This window comes from Calidris pugnax, unplaced genomic scaffold (genome assembly GCF_001431845.1).
Source record: "Calidris pugnax isolate Ruff unplaced genomic scaffold, ASM143184v1 scaffold81, whole genome shotgun sequence".
Classification (NCBI taxonomy): domain Eukaryota; kingdom Metazoa; phylum Chordata; class Aves; order Charadriiformes; family Scolopacidae; genus Calidris; species Calidris pugnax.
Window position 1 is genome coordinate 11,265,276 of NW_015090880.1, and position 22,495 is coordinate 11,287,770.

The 22,495-nt window shown below is 50.8% G+C and overlaps 2 protein-coding genes and 1 long non-coding RNA gene across 5 annotated transcripts in view; 1 reads left to right on the plus strand and 2 right to left on the minus strand.

Moving 5' to 3' along the window:
- Positions 1–25: 25 nt before the first annotated feature.
- LOC106890659 (SRSF protein kinase 3-like) lies at positions 26–12,649 on the minus strand. The gene is made up of 12 exons (XM_014946618.1): positions 12,347–12,649; positions 9,867–10,006; positions 9,581–9,689; positions 9,076–9,163; positions 6,706–6,793; positions 6,350–6,456; positions 4,100–4,262; positions 3,025–3,110; positions 2,477–2,584; positions 1,996–2,065; positions 1,822–1,914; positions 26–567 (listed from the first exon to the last, which is right to left on the minus strand). Exons 2-12 carry the CDS (start codon positions 9,910–9,912, stop codon positions 380–382), a joined length of 1,146 nt encoding a protein of 381 aa, XP_014802104.1. The 5' UTR covers positions 9,913–10,006; positions 12,347–12,649; the 3' UTR covers positions 26–379.
- Positions 433–1,820, plus strand: LOC106890660. Its single transcript, XR_001412547.1, has 2 exons — positions 433–691; positions 963–1,820. It is a non-coding gene; the product is annotated as an uncharacterized LOC106890660 (long non-coding RNA).
- Positions 12,650–14,131: 1,482 nt separating the features above from the next.
- Positions 14,132–22,495, minus strand: part of PLXNB1 (plexin B1) — an 80,469-nt gene continuing 72,105 nt past the window's right edge. For all 3 annotated transcript variants that reach the window (XM_014946793.1, XM_014946794.1, XM_014946792.1), the window contains exons 32-38: positions 21,794–21,960; positions 20,580–20,740; positions 20,216–20,363; positions 19,447–19,511; positions 19,281–19,356; positions 18,823–18,897; positions 14,132–18,266 (exon numbers count right to left, since the gene is read on the minus strand). In XM_014946793.1, coding sequence (XP_014802279.1) covers positions 18,162–18,266; positions 18,823–18,897; positions 19,281–19,356; positions 19,447–19,511; positions 20,216–20,363; positions 20,580–20,740; positions 21,794–21,960 — 797 coding nt within the window. In that variant the 3' untranslated portion in view covers positions 14,132–18,161. The remainder of the gene's footprint in view (positions 18,267–18,822; positions 18,898–19,280; positions 19,357–19,446; positions 19,512–20,215; positions 20,364–20,579; positions 20,741–21,793; positions 21,961–22,495) is intronic.

Sequence of the window (22,495 nt, forward strand, 5' to 3'; positions counted from 1 at the left end):
CCCCGCTTTACGCCGCCTTCGAGACCGTAGGACGTTAATTACTGCTTCCAATTAACGCCGCGTGCGGACTAGACGAACTAAAGGGACGTTTTTAAGGAAGGCGAACGGAGCCCGAGCGCGGGAGGAGCCGCGGAATCCGGCTGGAGGCGGCTCCGGGGGTCGCTCGGGAGGCCCGAGAAGCCGCCGACGCCTGAGGGGCGGCCCGGCCCCGCCGCCATCTTGTGCGCAGCGCCCGCAGCCCCCCCCGCCGCCGCCGCCGCCATGGCAGCCGGCCCGGGGCCGCCGACACCCGGGAGGGCGGTCCCGGTGGCTGCGGCGGGGCCCGGGGGAGCTCCGGGTCGTCGGTTTCTCCTCCCCCCTCCTCTCCCCGCGGGGCCGGTCACGGGGCGCTGAGCCAGGCGTGCTGCAGGCACTGGGCGGCTGTGGCGCGGCGCTGGGGCGAGTACTGCAGCGCGGGCAGCAGGAAGGCGGGGAAGGGAGTAACCTCGTCTTTTGTCCACTTGTGTCTCTCCGCCAGGATGCTGTGGAGGCTGCGGGGGGAAAGCCTGGAGATCCGCAGAAGAGCACCTAGCAAAGACAGTGTGAGCACAGTACCTTAATCGCACTCGCAAGGCGGAGAGGCTGCCGCTCCTCACCTTACACAAACCATCCGAAGCGTCCTGAAGGATCCCTTCCTTCTCCTTTGAACTCTGTAAGCTTCCCCTCCACAGCCCCTTGCAGGTTTGGTGCTCGAGTGTTTCTCAGAAATCATCTTTCCAAGCTAGTGCATGGAGTCTCCCTGTTGCTGAGTATTTCTTACACGAGAACGTGCCAAGAGGAAATGAAGCATTCCCAAAACAGTTATGCTAAAGCCATTGCTGCTTGTTCCCTGTGTCTGTCTGCATGCAACCCACAATGCACCAGGCCATTTGAGTGCCAGAGCTCACAAGACACTAGTGTTTGGTTTGTTTTATATCTTTCAGTTCCATAGGACCCAGGAGAGTGCCACTGCTGACCAAGAAGCTGTGCTTGCCCCCAGGAGTATATGGTGTAAATGCAGTGATTCAGGTTAGGGATCTGTGGCCGGGCCGGCTTAGTTCACACAGAGTGAATGTAGAACAAAAACTGGGTTTGACTCATTTTTTTGAGTACCATAGAAGGAATAAGTGTGAGCAAAGGATGTGAATGTGCAGGGAGGTGCTTGTAGAACTACAGTATGGTGCCAGCACTCAACATTGAGTGAATTGTGGGGAGGCTGAGTGTCTGGTGAGCATGAAAACGCATGATAGACTAAATTGCAGAAGGATGGAGTCATGTGATGCCTTGAAGTCAAAGGCAAGGATTTCAAACCTGATGAGTCAAAGGGAAAGGAACTGGGAAGAATAAAACAGAAGAGATGTTATGGTTGGGCTAAAACACTATATATAGCAGCCACATTGGAGGGATGGAAGGATATGAGTGTCCCATTCCTGATCATCATTGTTTTCTGCAAGTGAACGGGTGAAATCCTGCCCGTTACACACTCTTCAGCCTTCCTGCCGTGTAGCTACTTCCTGCCTGTATTTCCATTCTCTCCAGATGCAAAGGATAAAGAATGGAAATATTTTCCCTGTTGGGTGTTTGCTGTGACTGTTTTTCAGGATTTTGCATTTATCCCTGGAACACTCCTGGATTGCAAAGGTAGGTAGGGCAGGAAGTGTTATGAAACCTCCACTTGTGTTCTGCCCCTGCTTGTAGTATGTGTTACCTGACATAACTCTTGGGTTTCAGTGTGAGCTGAGTAGGAATGTGTCAGAGATCCACGGTGATTTTGAGAATAAACTTCCTTACTCCAATTCTTACCTGGCCTGCTGAAGAATTTTGTTGACTTGTTCCAGGAGAGAGCAATTTGAGGAGGAATTCTTCCCAGGAGTTCAATAATACGAGCAACATGATCTGGACAGAGGGAAAACACATCTAGGCACAAAGATTGTGACACTTTGGTCAGTGAAATTAAAAAAACTGATGGAGCCCTACCATCATCTCTGGAGAAATATTTCCCAGGTTGAGGATCAAATAGACACTCCCCAGTTGCCATTTCAAATGCCTAGAAATGGAGGAGCATTGTTAAGTCACTAACTGACCTGGAGGTTTTTTCCCCCTATTAACTCTGATAGCACCAATTTCCTTTCCTGTCACACAGAACTGATCCTAAAATACGGAAATATTCACACTGCATTGATCCATATCATGGCACCTTTGAAAAGCAGTATGTGCCTGATTCAGTCAAGCCTGTGAGTTAGTTAACAGGTGGGGTGTGAATTGCCTTATCGCTTAAACTAATTAAGAGTGAATTTTATCAGCAGCATGCTTTCGAGGGAAAGTGAAAGTGCAGACAGCCCCTTTCTCCTCAGCAAGGAAGCCTTGCTCCCCATGCAGCTGCTATGGGTGGGTGCTGAGGGGACACGTTTGGTGTCGGTCCCCTCCCACGCAGGCACAGCGTTGTCCCCTGTCCTACCAGGCAGCCGGTGCTCCAGATATCTGCAGGAGTGCCATAGTCTAATCCAAGCAGCACCTCCAGAGCACGGTATGGCTGGGTCTGTATCTCCTTGGAAAAAGGCTTGTACTGGAACAGAAACAAACTCCCTTTGGTTAGTGCCCGTAAACGAGTACCGACACGTGTGTGTGGTCACAAGCTTCCTGTGCAGTGAGGAGGACTTTGAGGGGCAGAACCAAACACGTTTGTTAAACTCTGTGCAGGGCAGATTCTCAGCCCTACTGACACCAGGGTGAATTTACCTCCCAACATTTCACACCAAAAATGGTTTTGACTTTCTAATTGTAGGGACTAACTGCAAGCTGAAGAAACGTCCAAAGTTGACAGTGTCTCTGGGAGTGCAGGGCCCAGCTCTGAGCTGGGAATGCTGAGTATAACCCCCCAAAATCAGCATCTCTTCAGCACACTGAAATAACTTCTGCTGTAAAAGGACAGACGTCCATGGTAGGATGGAAAGAAGCACACAGCATCCCACGTCCACACGGGAGTGAGACACAGAGCACACTCACTGTCCAGCACGCACTGCCCAGGTCTGCAATTTTCACTTCTATGCTCATTAAATCACATTCTTCCAATCGATTGCCAAGATCACCACCTAGGTGGAAAAGACAGAGGGAAATCAGGTCTTTCCAAACCAACAGGTATTCATCACTCAACACAGCAGAGGCCTGTATGCTTGCCTTTAAAGTTTTTCAACCTAAAAGGTCCTAAAATGCTTTTTTTTCACCACCTCTTTTTTGAGGAAACAGCACTAGTCAGACACAAAACATCTGTGATGTCTCCTCAGCCTTCAGCAGTCCTGGCTGTCACAGACCTTGGGCACAGCCCACTTGGCAAGCACCGTAAAGGTTACATTTTCATATGACCTCGGAAAAGGGTAATTTTCGCTGTACTGCTTTGCAGTGAGCTGTCAGTCTATGCCTAATATTGCACCTTTCTGCTCCAAGGGAGACTCGGTCACTAATTTAGCACTTCCCCAATTGCCCCAGAGTTTGAGAGACAACACAGCGCCGTCGTGGGAGAAATGATCACAGGAGAACATCGTGTGAGGAAAATATAAAGGGTCTTATGTATTGTTCAATATTCACGCCATTCTCTGCAAATAAATTATGTCTCAAAAGGCCTTGAAGATTAGCTGTACATGCAAGTCTCCCACAAACCTCAGAAATATAGGAAATAAAGAGCAGAAATGTCATACCCCTTTCTGATCGAACCATCTTGTATGTAAACCTTTCAGTGGCTGAAGGCACCGGACGCAAGGGGACTATGCTGTACCTATGAGCCAAGGTTGTGGTGGGGCCGTTGACAGATGCCCATTATGTGTAGTTCTCCTCCACACAAACCTACCTGCAAGACCACACGTCTGCAGGTGCCTGGAGTAACGTAGCACGATATTTATGTTAAGCAGAGATAGGAGCAGCCTCTCAGCAGCCCAAGCTGGCTGTGCTGGTTCACAGCGGCCGTTACAGGATCTTAGGAACTTTTCCCAAGATTATCTGTACCTGCTGCCTCTCTGTTTCCCTCCTGGAAATAAACACCAAAGTCCCTTTTCTTGTTAAAAAAAACCAACCCTGGAGCACTCACCTGGTCCCTTTAGCCTCAAATCTGTTCTCTGGCCGCAGTCGAACGCATCGGGCAGAAGCCTTTGGAGGCTTTTGTCACGTCCGTACAGCAAGACGTTCTCCGGTTTGATGTCGGCGTGGATGATGCGGCAGCGCTTGTGCAGGAAGTGCAGCCCTGCCAGCACCTGGGCCAGCAGGCAGCAAGTCACCTCAGCCACCCACGGGTCCCCACCGCCTCCCCTGCCCCAGCAGAGCACGCCAGCACAAGCTGTGGACGTTCTGGTATTGGAGAAAGGGGGCACTGATGGAAGCTATCTGCATTAAATTCTTTCTGCATAGCGAATGCCCTGTACTAAGCTGGAGGTGCAGCCAGCAGAGCGCTGACGTTGGTTGGGGTGGCCCTGTGGCAGCAGGCACAAGGGATTTGGGGAGCCCAGTGGGGAAGGGGCTGTTTGGGGGAGGTGGCAGTGACACGCAGCAGAAGGCAGCGTGAAAATACACAAATCACAGCATGGATGGGCAAGCCTGGGGGGGATGGAAAGAGGATGGGGCTACGAGGAGGCGTTGCAATCACAAAGTTGAACTTTCTCCTGAAAAAAACACTCATATGGCTATTATGTCCTTGGACCACCATGCCTTCCTGCATGGAAGTTGGGGGCCAGTTATAGAGTGACATGGCACAGGATGGTGTCCCATCGTGCAAGGAGAGGAAAGGAGGTGCAGCAGAACCCCGACAGGAGGAGGGAGAGATGATGAGTGAGCGTGTGTAGAGAGGGCTTAAAAGCAGTGCAGGAGAGCCATGTAGGGAAAGAACGGCTTACGACGGAGCAGGGAGAGTCTGGCCTGTCACAGGGGAGAGATAAACAACGCCTACTAGAGAGAAACAGTCGCTATCAGAAATCAATAACAGCGAAAACGCTGCTGGGAGATTTATATATTTTTTTAAACACTCTGGTCAGTCATAAAGGGCTGGCAAATATTCTCTGTATTATCAAATTCTATTCTGGGATGAACACCAGCCTTGGGGAAATACCAACCTTAAATGGTAACTGCGAAACACGGGGAAAGATTTAAATAGCTAAACTGGAATGAATCAGAAGTAAATACTGCCCCAGTGCTGATCTGAAGGGGAAAAAAGATTCTGAGATTTTACAATTAAAGCAGATACAGGAATGGATCAAGCAAAAGGCTTGGTTGTGAAATGGGGCACAGAGATTAATGCCACTACATTTTTGTGTAACTTATTCAGGTGTTAGTGGAGCTTCTTTAGAGGAAGAAGAGGCTATTCCAGAAAAAGGATGAAGGAGGAAGTGGTTTTCTTTCTTAGTGTCCCTAGAAGGGCACAGGAATCAGGGTAGCAAATCTTCATCTTGGCAAGCGTGCAGACTTCTGATAAATCTCAGCAGGAGAGGCAAAATGTAATTTTAACTATTCTGAGGCCTCTCTCAGGTTTCCCATTCCTCAGCTATTCCCAGACAACACATAAGAAACTCAGTTTTCACGATCTGTTTGATCGGCACACCACATCCTTAGAGGAGGGGGCGAAGGAAGAGCTGGCTCTGAGCAGGAAAACCTCAACATGGGCGGAGGACCAGTCAGCTGAACCAGCAATTTAGAGAGCCCTGGAAAGACATCAGTGCTGAGGGAGACCTCGAGCAGCCTTGGGTGGTACTGTGCAGAAAGCTGCCGTCCCTGCCAGTGCTACCCATGGCTGGATGGCGAGGCAAATGCCAACAGTCTGGCATTGCTGCCTGAGGGGACTTCTTAGGGCAGAGGGAGGGCAGAGACACACATGGTTTGCCCACAAGAAGCATAACTATAGCAGGCTGTTTGTCCCCCTGCTGCTCCTGCCAGCAGAAGAACTGCTAGAGCATGCAATGATTACTGAGATGATGGTGGCACTGGAACACAAGTGCCACCCCTGAATCCCTGGTGCAGGTCTGCTGACTCTTCATGGTGATGGCCCTGACCCCTTCCCAAACCTGATGAGACTGCAGGCTTGGGCAGTAACACACAGTGCCCCTGTATTAATGGGAATGTGAGGACTTACCACTCTGCATTTTAATTAACATTTTCTCTCCTTACACCCAAAAGAAATAATTATTGTTTCCCCCTAAAAAAAAGCACGCCTTGCGCACTCACTCTGTATTATCCCTTTCTTTGCAGATGCAGCCATGCAGTTCATGGCAAATGACCCCAGGATGAAGACTATGGCATGTCCCCCAGCCAACAGTCCCCTGGTGCCCTCACCGAGTTCCAGTTAAGTTCTCACCTGCTGCAAAGACTTCTTCACAAAAGGCAGAGGCAGTCCCTGGGCAGTGTAGTTACCCATCAGACATCTCAGGGAAGGACCCAGCGCCTCAAATACCAAGCATGCATGTGGGAAAGAGTCAGGGATTCAATAACAGAGAGAAGGTGCTATCACCAGCCTTCTGCCCTTCACCAGAGCAGCCGAGATATCTCCTTGTCTACCCTCTCTCCTCCAGCCACATCCACGTGCCTCAGTCCAACTACTGCCCTCCTCATCCTCATGGGAGCACAGCGGTCAGTTTTACACCATCCTGTAACTCCCCAAGGCAAGCCCAGGCTTTGCTGACCAGAGCCCCAGCACTCTCAGCAGAAGGATATGGAAGCCGTTCTCTCCAATCATTCTGAAGTCGTCTAGCAAACAGACAATATTTTCTCCTGCCTGGTCCTTCTTCTTCATACTGCTCACCTGAGGGGGAGGGTTCCAAGAAAGCTGCAATTAGAGACCTATATATACACAAGAACATCTTGCACCCTCTTTATCCCATTCTACAGACTTTCTCTTCCAGTAGTTAGCACTTCATGAATCCCAGGAAAACAGCATCAAGAAAAACAGGTTCCAAACACACAAGCAGAATCTGTTACCAAGGAATGAGTTTCTGTATGTTGTCTAGCTCTTGAGCAGGTGTGACCATCACCCTCACAGTGCCCAAATAACTCAAACTGATCTTGCTAATGGCATCTAACACACTTCCTGCTGCTTATTCTATGCCATGCAAGCCCAGAAAGTACTCCTGCTTGTGCTGGAAGGTGATTCCCCCAAGACCATGGCTCCCTGCTCCCAGAAGCAATGATTGTCCATTTCCTTTGCACTTCTGCAGCTTCTGCTCTGTCTTCAGAGGAGGGTTGGGCCTGTCCCCCAGTGGCAGGCTGGGACATTGTCTTTTAAAACCCACACCTTCCCTTCAGCAATTTCTGGCAATGGGTTGCAGAGAGGCAGAAACCTTGTGATTGTCTTCGGCCACTTGAAGGCTACCTGTCCTCCTGGGATAGACTGTAGCATCTATGTCTACAGTAACCCAGCAAAGTAGGTCTCTTTGGACTGAAAAAGGGCTGTGGGCAAGTACTGCAGAAATCTGTAACATATGGAGTGGTGGCAGAGGGCATGAACACAGATCTTTCATACAAAAACCAGTGGGCATCAACCCCTAGCACTTGGGATGTTCAAAAACAAAGCAGAGGAGATGGCTCTTCACGCAGCACGTGGGTAATCGGTGGCAGTTCTTGTCACAGGGGGCTGTGGGTTCACAGGAAAGCAGGGCAGGAGTCTTGAAGGTAAATCTACTGAGAATCACTGCCCACACAGACATCACCTGTGGCCTAAGAAATCTCCAGCTGGAAACTGCTGTAGGCCAGGGGAGCATTCAGTGGGAGCAGCACACTGTGCTTAGCTTGTCTGTACACCCATCTGGCTATCTGCTGCTGGTCCAGGGTGAACCCCCAGTCTGCCCAAACACGGGTGCTATGGTACCCCACTCTTGCACCAGCACCGTACACCTGCTATGGGCAGTTTGCTCTCACAGAGCGCTGATCCTGGTACAGCGATTCATACTTTATTTTTCTTTTCACAGCCATAACTGTCAGGATTTTGGTTTGGGATGTTGTGCAGCTGCTGGATCCACCTGTACCAGCGCCAGGAGGTTTGTGCTGGCACGACAGAGGTGAGCAGCCCTGGAAGCCAGGGAGACCAGATCGTCTCTCCTGGCAGCTCTGCAGGCACCAACCACCCTGTACCAGTGGGAACAGCCCTGGGAACCAGCTGTGTTCTGCTGAATGGGAAGGCGTGTCTTTCAGAGAGAATTAGTAATAAATCAAGGGTAAGGCTCAGTCTGTACGCAGGATTATGCTGATGTGTAGAAAAGCAGCCCTCTGATTACATTAAATTAGTGCCACTTGGTACTTCCTCTTGCATCACGGAGTCTGGCTCATGTCCCTTTGGATAGGACCTACAGATTTACAGATGCGAAATAAACCTCTCTCAAGACTGTTGGAGAAAGGCTTCAGAGTAATTTGAAATGCAAAATTTAATGGCTTTTACTCATCTAAAGCTGACGTAACTTTGTATTTAGGCAAACTCAAAGAATTGTAACTATGAGCTTTCTAGAACTAGCAGGTCAAGCCATCTTCAAAGTCAACTAGCCGAGACCCAGATATAGGCACCTAATTACCACAGCCATTAGCAAAGGCAGGAAGCAGCTTTCTGACTTCAGACGTTTATTATATTTTTGCTACATCCTGCATTTTTTTTTCCTCAGATATTTCCTTTTATTTCAGTATCAGTGCTGCGATAGAGCAATGCCCTCTGGGCTGGCAAAAACACAAATAGAGTGGACACACTCCCATCTCCTGCTTAAGAACATTACCACCTTTTTCTCTTGATTATTCGCCTTATCTTCCTGCAGATTCCTCCTATTTCGGTCTCAGCTGAAATAAATGGGCTGATAGGGTAAGCGGGACACAGCCAGCGTGTCCCAGTATGACCGGAGGAAAGAGAAGGTGCCTATTTCAGAGGCCAGTGCTGAGCCAGGGTTATTTCTACAAATTTGCTAACTTTTGGGTTTGTTTTCCTGTTGCCCATCTAGCTCCTCAGACCGAGACCTGAAGGGAGAAGGAACAATGAGGCTGATACCCAGACCTGAACTCAGGGGCCATCCTCATGAAGCAAAGCATAGAGCCTCAGAGTATACATACACAGCGCAGGAGAGCGACCTCATCCTGGGCAGCCTCAGCAAAGCTCTCCCTGCTTCTCAGGACTTTCACAGCTACGTGTTTCTTCCTCCTGGGGAACAAATCACAGATGCCAGCCAACGCACGCCGTAATGGCCCTAACCAGCAGCACCTCCCCTTCTCCCCAACACCCAGCCCTGGGCTCTGTGTGTGGGTGCTGCCCTCCTGCAAGCAGCCTTGCCCTTGGTCTGGAGCGTGCATGGCCCATGGGCATCACTCGTGGTGGCACTGCTGGCTTCTGGCAGCACAACTGCCCCAGGGAACAGCAAGGGACTGGAGAGAAAAAGGCAGAGCATGGACACTGCAGGGTCTAAAGGAGAAGAGCAAATGCAGAGCCGTCCTGTGCTCAGGGGATGCCAACGTGCTCAGGGCAAGTGGCTGCGCTCTGCTGCTTCTGTGAGAGGGGCAGGTCCTGTCCAGGAGATCAGCCACCCCTTCCCACCTCCCCGAAAGCTGGTCAGCCCCTCACCTCATGTCCTGGCACAGCCAGACGGTGGCAAAGGCGCCACAGCCCAGCTTGCGCAGAGCCTGGTATCGTGTGTTGAGCACCTCTCCTTCCCTCACGGGGTGGTGGCCTCCTGCGGGGACCATGGCCAAAAGACATTACTGACATCTCTAAATGCTTTTAGACTGAAAGAGCAGCTGAGGACAGCCATCCTCCCAGAGGAACGGCCGGACAGATCCCAGTGGCCTCTTCTGGCCTGGGCAGAGCCTGGCACAATCTCAGCTCGGGAGCCACACGCCTGAGGACTGACCTGTGCGCTGGGTTGACGGCATCTCCTCCTGCACCCGCTCCTCCATGGCCCAGCGGCGCAGCAGATCCTGGCACGAAGGGACACAGGCAGCGGGGAACCGGATTGTGGGCCACAGGCAGTGTGATCTTCAGCCTATTACTCTTTAAAGAGAGATGGAGAGCTGCAGGGAGCTGTGTCTCTGCTGCACGCTGCGCACATTGAGCTGCAGGGCTCCCATTCCCTCTTCTACCCCTGCTCTCTCCCCCTCACCCCCTCTTCCTTCCCACCTGCTTCATCAGCCCCTGGAGCCGGGCCGTTACAAACGCTTTTGGCACTTCACGGAGGCAGGGATTATTTTGAGAGTTCAGAGGAGGAAAGCTGGCAGGCTGGGGCTGGGCAGGGATCCCGGCGGTGTGTGGCCGGGCCAGGGCCAGGTGGGAGTCTCAGGTTTCCCTGTGCCTCTGGTGGATTTTCAGGGGCTTAGCGGGGACTGCGGGATCCCCTCCCATGGCCGCAGCCGGGGGAAGCACTCGCTCCCCATCCCCATCCCAGCTGAGGAGGGGACAAATCCTGGCTTTTGCTGGCAGGAGAAGCTTCACATTCCAGAAGGGTGCAAAGCAGAACTTGCATTTTGGGAAGTGCAGCGCTACACATCTGTCTGCAGCCCAGCCCTGGGCTGGAGCACGGGTTTATCACCGACTGTCCCATGACACCATAGCAAGAGGCTGTGCTGGAGGGGGAGGCTGTTCCCAGGGTTTGTTACTATGACAGCCCAGGGTACAAACACTGAGACACTGCAGACAGACTGATGCAACTGGTGTCCCCCCGCCCCACAGCACCGTTGTAGAATTGGCTTCAGCACTGGTCACCTGAAATAGCAGCCCAGAGCCCATGTTGCTAATGGAAATACAGACATAAGCTGCCGTAGCTGGGGTACCCCCAGCCCTTTCATAATTTGGAAATGTCCCTTGCTGTATGGCCAAAGCTTCAGGTTAACGTGCATTGCCAGAGCTTGTGACAGGTGATAATAATCCCAGTAGACCATTGGTGTGGGTAGAAATACTGACTTTCGAATCACGTTGCTAAAGTTGAGAGCTCGTCTGCATCAGAAGATTTTCAGAAATAGTTATAGTGAACTGGAGGTGCTGGTGGCAGCAAGAGCTACGTGATGGGGAGTTGTTCTGGGACAGTAACATCTTCCAGGTGCTGAGGCAGAGGCGTCACTTCCTCAAAAGGGTAAAGTTTCTTTGAACACACTGATGCTCCTCTCCCAGCGCAGCAGGCAGAGACGCAGCCTGCCTTTGGGCACCCAGGAATCTCCCAGTATGGTTCTAATTAAGGGTCAGACTGGGCTCAAGACTCCAATTCTGTCAGGGACAATCCAACTTGCCAGAGCTGACCTTATCCTGTTCATCTAGGCCCCTACAACAATCTGAAAGGAGCTTAAAATCCCTCCTCCTCCTCATATTTTTACACCTCTAACCATGGCATTTACACTGTTCAGAATCAGTCTCTTTTAGGCATAAACCTCTGGGATGCTGCATGTCTCTATGGCCACTTTTTTCAGCAAATACTTACTAACGTCTTAGCTATGAAACAGAAATCAAAATTTTCCTTATTTGTGCACAGACCGAGCACATCGGTAACCTCACAAGCTCCTGCACCACCAGAACCTACCCAAGCCCTTGTCATTCCCATCATTAGGACAGCAGTGGCTGATCCGGGAGCCGGGCAACAGCCTTAAAGATTTTATTATGTTGCTCTCCATTCTCCTGCCAAAGGAAAACTCAAAGCGTGTGGAGATGGGAGTTCAACAGCATCTTCCCTAGGTGGATTGTGATAGCAACAAGAGACTTTGGTGGGAAAGCAGCACCCAAAGACAGATGAGAGTGTAAAACATCCTGGCACTAGTGCTGATGGAGCTTTTGGGCAGCTCAACAGGCCCCGGTGTCCTTGCTGTGGAGGCAACATGGACGCCTAAGGTCCATCTTTAGGCGTGTGGGACTTTACCTCCATCCAGCGTAGATGGATGCACTGGCAAAGGATGCGGAGCGTTGCTATGCAACTTGGTATAGGAGGGCGAAACATACTTTTCTAAGCTGTGATAAAGGACAATCAGTGCTCTAAAGTCCTTCATCCCTTGACATCTTCACGTTAAAAACCGCTATTATTCAAAGCTATGTTGTGCAGAACCTACTGGCTTGCTGCAAGCCTGGACCTGGTCAGAGAACTTCACTTCTGGCCTGAGCGACTCCACCTGAACTCCTCCAACCTGCTTGGAATGGTGTACAGAGCTGCCCACCACCAGTTATGCCTTACAGTGCCTATACCTCTGGGGTCACAGAACTCACCAGAACAATACACACCTTCCTCTTCTGCATGAACACAGACCTGGCCAGCCCTTCCTGAGCACAGCATCTCTGCAAGTCACCACATGCAGCAGAAAAGCAGCCCCGTTGGTGCACAGGACTCCAAGCCCCAGGGACCCTGTGCAGACTCACCGTGCAGCAGCTCGCAGGCCCGGCACGCCGCTCCGTTTGTCATCTGGCTCATTCTGGAGCTCCCCAAAGTGAGATACCAGCTGGTCCTTCTCTCCTTTTAATCTCTGCTGCCCGGGAGGGGTGTCCTTGAGCAGACCAAACTCTTCTGCATCGTTGGATGGACGTGGAGAGGAGCGGGGCAGGGTATCGGATCACAGCACTGCTTCTGGGAACAACCTTGGCTTTGGGATAGCAGGAGACCTAGGACAGCTGCGGTGGATTCACTTTACGGCTGGCCTCTCCCTGCCTCCCCCCGGCTTCCCTGCCAGCAGGTCTGTCAGCCTGCTGCGGCTCCACAGTCTCCACAGCAACTATTTATAGAGGGAAATTCACGGCTCTACTGAGATGGAAACAGAGAAATCCTTCCCCTCTGCTTCCCTGTCCCCAGACCTAGAAGCCATGGGGCTGCCTGACACTTCCCACCGCTCCCAGCAGCGTGTTGGCAGGACTTTTGGCCCAGCCTGGCTGCTGTGGCACCATCACCTGCTTGGCACAGCCATCCCCAGCCTGTGCCTGGCAGAGGGGACGAGCCCACCCGTGTGCCACACTGCTGACCCGAGGCACCTCAGCCTCCCCCAGCAGTGCCCAAACACAGCGTGGTGTGGGGGACAACCCACCCTACGCTTCCCCATTCCCTCTTTGTGGAGAGCAACCAGGAGAGCAGCACCGTCCTGGCATCCCTGCCCCACTGAGGTGGGACCCGAGCATCCCACCACCCACACGGCACCAAGGAGGAAACAACCACACGCAATAAAAATCACATTATTTTTTTTTTCCCCTTTCAGGCTGCAGCCTTGCACCAAGCGAGCCCTGGCCTCCCCCTCGCTGGGGCCCTGGTGTTGTACAGCTCAGGTTTCCTTCCCGAGACTGCAGAGACCAAGCCCAAGCCCCGAAGCAAAGGGTTAACGCTGCCTAGCAGTAGCTCTGCTGCAGATCCAGGCTGCCAAACCCAGGTCGGGGGCCTCCCGGAGAGCTTCTCCCCTTGCCTGTGCCCCTCTCCTCTCACCTGCCTTCCCCACACTAAAAATAACAAGGGAGGGGGGCAGAGGCTGCACCAGGCTGGGCGCTGAGCGAGCACAGGGGCACCAACCCAGGGGACCAGCCGTTTGTAACCCCTAAAAGGCCACCAAGAACACACACACACGTAGGGAAAAGGAGGGACTAAAGCGGTGACATTACATAGATAAGAGGGGGGAGAGGCAGGCTGTAGCCAAAACTCCACTAGTAAAGGAATGGAAGGATAGATGGGCCAGGAGCCAGCTTTATGTCTAGGAAGAACTCTGCAATTAGTTTAAGAATTAAGTTGTTTTTACTAATTTAGGAACACTGGTGGAAAACAGCCATCAACAAACTCCAGCTCAAGCAACTCCCTCCCCACTTACCCACCACAGAAAACCACAACCAGAGCTGGAACAGATTTGCCCCTCGAGTCCCAGCCCAGAGCTACAGCCCAGCTCCTGCTGCAGGAGATGTGCTGCGAAGGGAGGTTCCCCCCTCCTGCGGCAGGGATGGTGTCTGAGCTCTGGAAACCGCAGAAGAGCGGCGGCGATGCAGGAGCCATCACTGGAAGGTGGCACAAGGTCATCTCAAAGAAACGCAGCCGGTATCACGCGGACTGTGGAGGAGGAGGGAGGGAAAAGCCCCACGCTCCCAGCAGTACAGTCTCCACTTGGGAGGGAAAAAAGAAAAAAAAGAGGCAAATCCATTCTGGGGAATTGCATCATTGTGCAACACAAGCACAACACGCAGGTTGTATATTAAAATTTATTGAATTATTGTGTAAGAATTCTCTTTATTAAAATCATTTGGACTCTAAACTGATTATTTACAGACAAAACCTCTTATATCACCAATAGATTCCTACATCTCAGAACAGTATCTACAAACAGTTATTACACTATGTAACAAAATTCAGATTTTTTTTTTTTTTTCAAGCTTTTTATATTAATTATTAATTCAAATTTGCAAAAGACAGTACCTCAGGTGCTCTGAGAAGAACTCAAGGTGTGGCAGGGCATAAATGCAGGTCAGGCCATACCATAACACAGAGAAAGACACCAAGTCACAAGGCTGGGAGAGGGCGGAGGCACCAGGACAGAGGACTGGGAGAAAGACTATTAGAGCAAACACACTGGGTGTTCTGGAAACCAAAAGAATCATCCTGACAAGAAAGGCACCAAAAAAGCAGCATCTCCCTGCAACTGGGGCACATCCTGAAAAAGAAATGGCATTCCACCGAGGCAGCAGCATCCAAGAACCCTCTATTTTCATTTTAAAAAATTAGCCATCATTTCTACAAAACACAACAACAAAAAACAGCTTCCAGATACACCTAAATTTGCCACCAGACAGATGAAAGCAAACACTCTCACATCTACATCCCGTGGGTGCCAGCTACTCCTAGTCGTGCCAACAGGAGAGACATTCAAACACAATAACGCACATTTATCTTAATACTGATCAGTTCTCGGCGTTTCATCCAGACCACGGTGGAAGCAAGTTTCTTTCCCTGACCGCAGTACTACATAAATCTTAATGCCTGCCATTCAAGAACATCACCTTTCTGAGAATACTACTAAAGCAGCAACATCCCCTCGCTGCCCTTGTGTCTCGCAGAAGGGGAAGGGTCGCTGTGGGAGGGCACTCTCAGCTGGTGCCCCCAGAACTCACTACCTGTAGGAAAACAGGAACATCCAGAGAGGATTCTCCGTCCCCGAGAAGGAACGTCCATCTCCGGAGTGTCTGACAAGCTGGTCACGGAATCAGGCAGAGACTGGAAGAAACTTGGAAGGATAGTGAGAAATAAATAAATACTTCTTCCCCGCAAGAGGGAATTTCATAACAAAACCTGTTTTGTGCAAATTTAAATGCAACAGAACCCTGTCGTAGTAACGGATTTTGCCACAGGAGAGGGGCACGGACGGAGAGAAGAGGGGCCATGCCGAAACGCCCATGTTGATCCCAGCCAGGGACCTTCAGCGCGTGTCCGCAGGGGAGGCGGATGCCGGAGCTGGACTGAGGGCAGAAGGATGGGAAGAGATGGGCACTGCCAGCTTTCCATCCTCCCTGCACCCGCGCTGGGCAGTGCCTCCTGTCCCGCTATGCAAGGACAAGCTCAAGATGTTAAATAAGTCAAATCACCTATGTTTAGCTCTATTTTTAAATCTTGATTATTGCTCTAATAAAAGCGGACTTTCACTGATACACTCAGAAAGCAGATCATTCCCAACATCCAGGAGCAGCACTGAGAAGCAGAGAGGATGTGGAGCTGCTCACCCACGGCCTAAGTCAGCCACGTGGGCAGAGGCTGAGCTCCCAGCAGAGACACCTGGACGCCTGTCACTACGATTCCAGGAGAGCCACCAAGTCTTCCTCCCTTTGCTGATGTGAGGTGGATTCAGAAATAATCCCCAACCCACTTTGTTCTGGGAAAGCGCAGAGATAATTCTGCAAAAATAGGGGCAGACGTGAACAGTCTGCAGAGCCATAAATCCAGCAGAGAGCCTGTGGCTCCTGGCAGACACTCAGCAAGATGGAGAGGCCACAAACTACCCTTGCTGCCTGTAGCAGAAAGTCCATCTGTCAGCACACAAGGGGACAATGCTGCTCTGCCACTCTACCTGGACCTGCCTCCAATCAGGGAATCCCCTCTTGCAGTTCCTAAGGGAATGGGCTTTACTATTGTGCATTCTACCTGCTATTTCCCCCCATCTGCCAGTCCTTTCCTCCACCCAGCTTTTTTAGGGCTGATTTAAGCAAATTCATTTGAGAGAGAGGTTTCAGAGATGCTAAGTTCCTGTAAATAACCATTCGTGGAAATGGGTTGTCAGCGGGAGCAAGACCCAAAGTGGTGCCCACCTGGAGGGAGAGAGAGCCAAGCTCTGCCCCCCACTTTCTGCCCGGCAGCAGCCAGCCAGCTCGTCTGCTGCTCTGTGCAGCGGGACAGGAACAGGAGGTGGCACAGGGATGCTGACTGTACTCTGGGCACACCGAGTACCTGGGAATACTGCTGAGAGGGTCACGGGAGAGAGCTGGCTTCGGAGGAAGGGAGACCAGCATTAGGTTGCTGTTATATTGCTCGGAGAACAGTTTTGCAACGTGCAGCACTCAAAGCCACAGGGCACATCTGATAGGCCTGGAATTGCTGCTATATGCAATGTAAAGAGAGGTAGGGACATGATCCTGCCCTGTTTTAGCTCTGGTCCCTCCTGGCCTGCACGATCACCACCTCAGGGATGTGACAGAGGAGTCAGACCTGTCTGCCTGCCCCAGGCACGCAGGACATCAGCAGGGAATTAGCAGCAGGGGGGGCAAGAACAAGTAGGGCACCCTTATAAATAGGAATTTTCTCCCAGAAGGGCAGAGTACGGTGTTCACACGGCGCAGGAACTGAGGAGAGAGCAGCGAGGAGCTGCTCAGTGACCGCTGGCAAGAAACTGTGCTTGTGCCTGCTCCAGCCTCTCCTTCCTCACACAAATCATTCCCGTTTGCAGGAGACCTGATGCTCCTTGGGAACAATGCAGTTGTGCTTCATGGCTTCCTCGAGCTCACAGCTCACCAAATAACCCTTCTACGTGCCGCAACAGGAGAGTCTGGGAAGTGAAACTGAGAGAAAGGTGTAAGGCAAGCCTAGCAGAAGATCACACAGAGAAGCCTAGAACTGAGCTGTGGGGAAAAACAAACTGTTGTTACAACAACAGAGACATCTACGAGTTATCCCTGCAGACAAAGCAGTGGAGAAAACTTTGCTCCAGTGCTGACAGACGTTTGTCAGTAGAAGTGCACAGAGATATCTCCAAGAAAAGCTTTGTCTCAAAGCCACAAAATCAAACATTCTCTCCTTCAGCATTTAAATACATTAACTTTCGGAGGGTATTTACAAGTCCAGTTGAGAGCAGCAGAACAGCCAGACACCAGAGGGAGGGAAAGTGGCACAAGGCATTTATTGTGCTTTTCCAAAGAGCAGGGCAACCTCTGACCACAAGGAACCAGGAAAATGGATCCCGAGCTGGGTCGGTGGAGACTGAGGTGAGCCAGGCAGCGACTGTCACATGCTGAATTTGTCCTGAGGGAAGGGGTGAGGGGGTGCTGTCCATTTACAGTAGGCCCCCGGGCAAGCACACACGCTGGTGAGCACGTCACATCCAAGCGGGTGTTGTGCATGAGCTGTCAGAGACCAGAACACTGGGGAGCAAGAGACCTTCGCCATCGGATGCTCTCCATCCAGCATCTGGAACCAGCAGGGACATCGCTGCAAGGCAGTTTCTCAGGTGGGATCCTGCAGGAGGGCTCGCTAGCTGGGGACAGAGCGGGTAGAGCTGTCAGCCTGGGGAAAGCCTCCTGCATCCCTGCTGAAGTGAGTGGCTGCAGCAGGAGAGTCTCCCAGCACTGGCAAGGGCATCCGTGCAAGACTGAGGACTCCACAGATGGTGCTTGGCATTGTCACCTGGCTCCTCAACAACGTTGTTTGGGAACTTGGCACATTCACGTAACATCTGTAGGAAGGAGCTGTGTGGTTCCCCTGATGGTCTGCCAGAGGATAACCAAAGTTTGGGGTTGTTTTTGTTTTGTTTTGCTTTTAAAAAGAAAAAACTGTAAAAAAATATTCTCTGAGATGCAAGGATGCTTGTACTTTGTACTGCCTTGGCCATCCCTGTTCATGTCACCCATGGGTTCCTTGGAGAGTCTGGTTCCAATGGCAGCAGGACACCCTGTGTATATCTAGGACGAGCACTTGTCCCCGTTCAGCCAGGGGAGAGCAGTCTGTCTGCGCCTGTCACAAATCTGTGACTTTATTCTCCACAGCTGCTGCGATCTGTTGAAGTCTATATCCGAGCTGCATCTTCTGTGCCGTTGGGTCTTCTTCCAAGGCAGTAATGATCTGCAACGAGATGGATCTCACTGACAGCCTTCCTGCAGCACCCTGCACAATCAACCAGCCCAGCCCAACTCCACACACAGTGGAGAGCCCCAAGCTGGAATCCAGCATGCCCAGGACTAGAATGGGTGTGTAGTAATTAATCTCAAATTAACCATAAAATAAGTATTTTAGATTCATCCTAATAACTTACAGATTTCATAGTGCAAAAACAATGCTGAACTTCTCACCCCAAAATGATATATATTTAGTAAATGAATCTGAACTAGCTGCATTTCATTTTTAAGTAGAGTTTTTGGATACCAGAGTAAAAAAAAGAGAAGGGTACATGAAATCCCAACAGCCTCCAAGTTAAACATAAGTATTTTTTTGTTATTTCCTCCCTCCCTCTTTGATAAGAATAAAGCAAACTTATGACATGGTAGTTACACATGCCAATGAAGCAATACACAGCGTTGTAACAGTCTGGCTGCTCTTAATTATTAATTTTTGGAGGGGTTTTTTGTTGGCTGGTAAAAGGAGAAGGGCATGTTCATACCTGCTGGAAACACACACTCACCTGGTCATAGTACTTATTGATGTATTTGTACAATTCATGTAGAGCCACCAGGGAATTGAGGTCACCTGAGTAATTCTGAATAAGAGAGGAAGTTAGACAAAACCATGAGAGACACCTAACAATCGTTCTTCTCAATTCTGTGTCCTCACAGCTCATTAGGAAATGTGCCTGTTGCACAAAGCAACAGGAAAGGGAATTCACCAGTAGTTACTAGCGAAGGAAAAAAAAATCACACGTACTCTTTGCCCTGAATCCTTGACTCCCTTTTCTCTTCAGTGCTACCTGGGCAGACCCTCGCCCTCCTTGTGGTGGGCAAAGAGCTGAGCAGACCCTGGGAATGGTCAGTGTGTCTGAGCAGAATTGCTCACTCAGCTGGAATATCTCATCTTTGCATCACTAACTTACTCTTAGATGCACAGGTGAGGGGCAAGGGTGACTTCTGAAAGTATTTTATTTACCCGTGATAGCTCAGCCAGGGCAGAGTTCATCTCCTGGTCACTGGCAGAGATGGTCTGACGAATGTCCGCGTAATACCTGTACAGTGGGACAGAGGCAATTAGCGTATTGTTCCTCCCAGCCTCCTTCTCACTACTTAAACTACAACTCCTCACATTCATTGCTTACCTTTCCACCATCTGCTTGTAGCGAGGAATGTCCCGGGCATAGAGCAGCTTATTGATCGGAGAGTCCTTCAACATTCAAAACCAGAATTGATTACAAAAAGCTCTTTCATCATGCTGTGGACTAACCTTAGCAGGTAACACCATCACTGCTATTTTCTGTCATTCGTTCAGGATTGGGAATTTTTGTCCTCTGCATGGAAAGACATTTCAAATACCAGGCTCCCTTCTAGTAATCCCGTCTGAGGAACTATGAGATGTGTTGGTGAAGGGACCTCAGGGATCCCTAGCCCAGCCTTCCACTTGGAGCCAGGTGACCACCAGAATCAGATCACATTGGCATTGGCTTTGGCTCTGCATAGCTGATTCCTGAAATCCTGCAGAGATCCACCCATCCCATCTCTGGTCACCTGTGCAGGACTGTTCCACCCACAGCAGAGGGTAAATAGTGGTGGTAAAAGGTTTCTCTAATGGCCAACCTGAATCTCCCAAGATGCATCCTGTGACTTACACTGTCTGCCACAGCCAACTACAGTTTAGCTCTGTCCCCCAGGTAGCTGTAAATAAAGAGCACCCCTCAATAACTACTTCTGTATGCTAAGAAAAATCAGCTCCTCTTTTCCCAGGAGTTCCCATCACTCTCCAGTGGCACATGGGAGCAAGGACGGGTCTGGTCTGCCATCCAGTAGTGCTACATAAACACTACTGGCCTCCTGGGACAGCACTGCTCAACTATGTGTGCCAGCCATGCTCCCTTCTCCCTTGGTACTTACCCGCCCTAACTTATGGTCAGCTATTGTACAGGAGTCCATGAAGGTCTGCGCAATGACCAGGAGCACAGCATCTACGTTATCTGATGTCTGCACATCAAAAACAAACTGGGGGTTCTTGATAATGTTGATCCAGAACCGCAGGGGCAGGCTGCAGAGAAGACAGAAGCCCAACAGGGTATCAGCAAAGGTAGCAGCTACAGTGCTGAAAGATATTCTGCACATTACTGCATCTCCCAGCAAAACCAGCTTCTCACACCACGCTCTGCTGCCTTGCACTCCCATTTTGCTCCTCCTCAGTAGGCAAAAGTGGCTGTCACTAGACAGCTTAGAACTGCCTCCTCTGGGGCTCACAGGAACACCTTACCTGTTTGTCTTCCAGATATGGATGGTCTCAGGGTCTGCGATCCCGTAGTGTATTGCCTGCTCATCCAGCAGGTCAAAGAAGTATTTGACTGCCAGAGGGACAGGGCGGTTGGTGCTGAGGATCACCTGGAACAAGTCATCCACAAACTTCTGCAGAGTGCCCTGTGGAGAACCGAGCAGGACAGAGTCAGCACAGGCAGAGGAGAGTGGAGAGCCCAGGCCCCACGCAAATGAGCAATTACTCTCTTCTGCTCAACAGCCTCCCCATACCCATCCAAAACTACCTCCCCCCGGCTGCAGGGAGCAGTAGCAAAGGAGAAAGGAGGCCCCAGCGGTTTCTGGAGCAGAGGCCAGGGGAAGCTCATGAACAAAGCAAAACATGGAGGGAAGTCAAGTGTATTCAGAGGCACTGCAGGAAAAGGGGAGCAAGCTTGGGACATGAGAGAATGGCACTGAAGCACAGAGACTGCCTACAGGAGGGGGACTGCTGGTTGCCAGAAGCTGTATCCAGCCAGAAAGGAACAAGGAGAAGGGGTTTTCTCAGCAGCAAGTGGAAGTTCAATAAATGTGGGAAGAACACAGGCACTGCCTGGCTAAATGCCTGGCCTGTCCCTTGAGGAACGGTACTACTGCAGGCAGGGCACTGCCAGGGAACCTGGATGCCAAAAGCTGATCCTTTGTTGAGAACAGAGCAGAAGGACAAGTTCCTGGGTCAATTTTTTAACAATGAGACTGGAATAAAGCAACAAGGAGAATGTGAGCAGGTGCTATGCCTGATTTATGACTGCAGCTGAACGTGTACATGGCTGGTGTGTACTACTAGCATCATCTTGCTGCAGCAGGTAACAGGTCAGTCCTATCTTCTTGTCCCTGGGGGGGAAGGTGAGCAGACATAGCAGCCCAGTGGACACTGCTGACAAAGAAACTCTGCTGTGAAGGACAGTGTACCTGCCTTTTTCTGAGACACACACAGACAAACATGGGGTGGACACAGGGATAAAAACATTTCTCACTCTCTTAGAGGCTCTGCAAAGCTTAACCCATCAGTAAGAGTAGAAGTTTGGCACTGCAGTGCTGGGATCGGAGGGGAAACAACCAGCACGTGCATCAGCCCAGGCAATGGGGCTCATTATCTTCACACACATCCCTGCAATCTGCTGGGGATATGAAGGGAGGCAAGATCCCAAGCGCAAAACAGTCTGTGCTTCTTCTCACCTTCATTGAGAGTAGACGTGTCAGATAGATCTCTGGGATTGCCTTGGCTCGCTCCCGATCTCTTAAGCTCCCACGCCGATGCTTGGGAAGCTCTGGCTCTTCTGTTGGTTTTACCAGGTGCCAAAGTTTGATCCCACCTTCATCTGCATCCTCCAGCATTGGTGTTTCTAAAACAAGCAATTGTTTACCGATGAGTGTCAGTTCTCTCACAGTACAACTTGGCCAGGTGAGCCCCAAGGAAGCAAGATTTCACAGTATGATAGAAACACAAAGGGGAAAGAACCTCTGGAGACCTCTCTCCCATCGTCTGCATAGAGTACAATGGTTGCTAGCATGACAAAAGGTTGCCTTTGTCCACCCAAAACCTTCAAGATCTTGGACGCTTCCCCAGACAGAGATCCCCCACCACCCCAGTTGTCTGTCCCAGGGCTGAACCACCCTTTCCTGAAGAAGTTTTATTTTTTCTACGTCCAATTTGAACCTGTTAAGCTGCAGCACGGGGCTGTTGTCCCTCGCACCACAGAAGTACCCATGGAGTTGCTTGCTCTGCAAGGCAGTAAGGTAACTGCCTGGTGTCCCATCACCATCCTCGGGCCATGCACAGCACCCAAGGCTATTAAGATTTCTACAAGTTGCAGACTGTGCTCAGCCCTGGAGAGTCAGAACCAGAGAATTCTGCTTATCCTGCGTTTTCATGCCCAG

Bases quoted from the DNA above. Each gene is read 5' to 3' on its own strand.
- LOC106890659 (XM_014946618.1), bottom strand. From the start codon at position 9,912: ATGGAGGAGCGGGTGCAGGAGGAGATGCCGTCAACCCAGCGCACAG. The intron at 6,794-9,075 runs GTATGTATACTC...CCTCCCCCTCAG, and splicing joins AGGTCGCTCTCCTGCGCTGT to GTGAGCAGTATGAAGAAGAA. The intron at 2,585-3,024 runs GTGAGTGTGCTC...TTTCTGTTCCAG, and splicing joins TGGGCAGTGCGTGCTGGACA to TACAAGCCTTTTTCCAAGGA.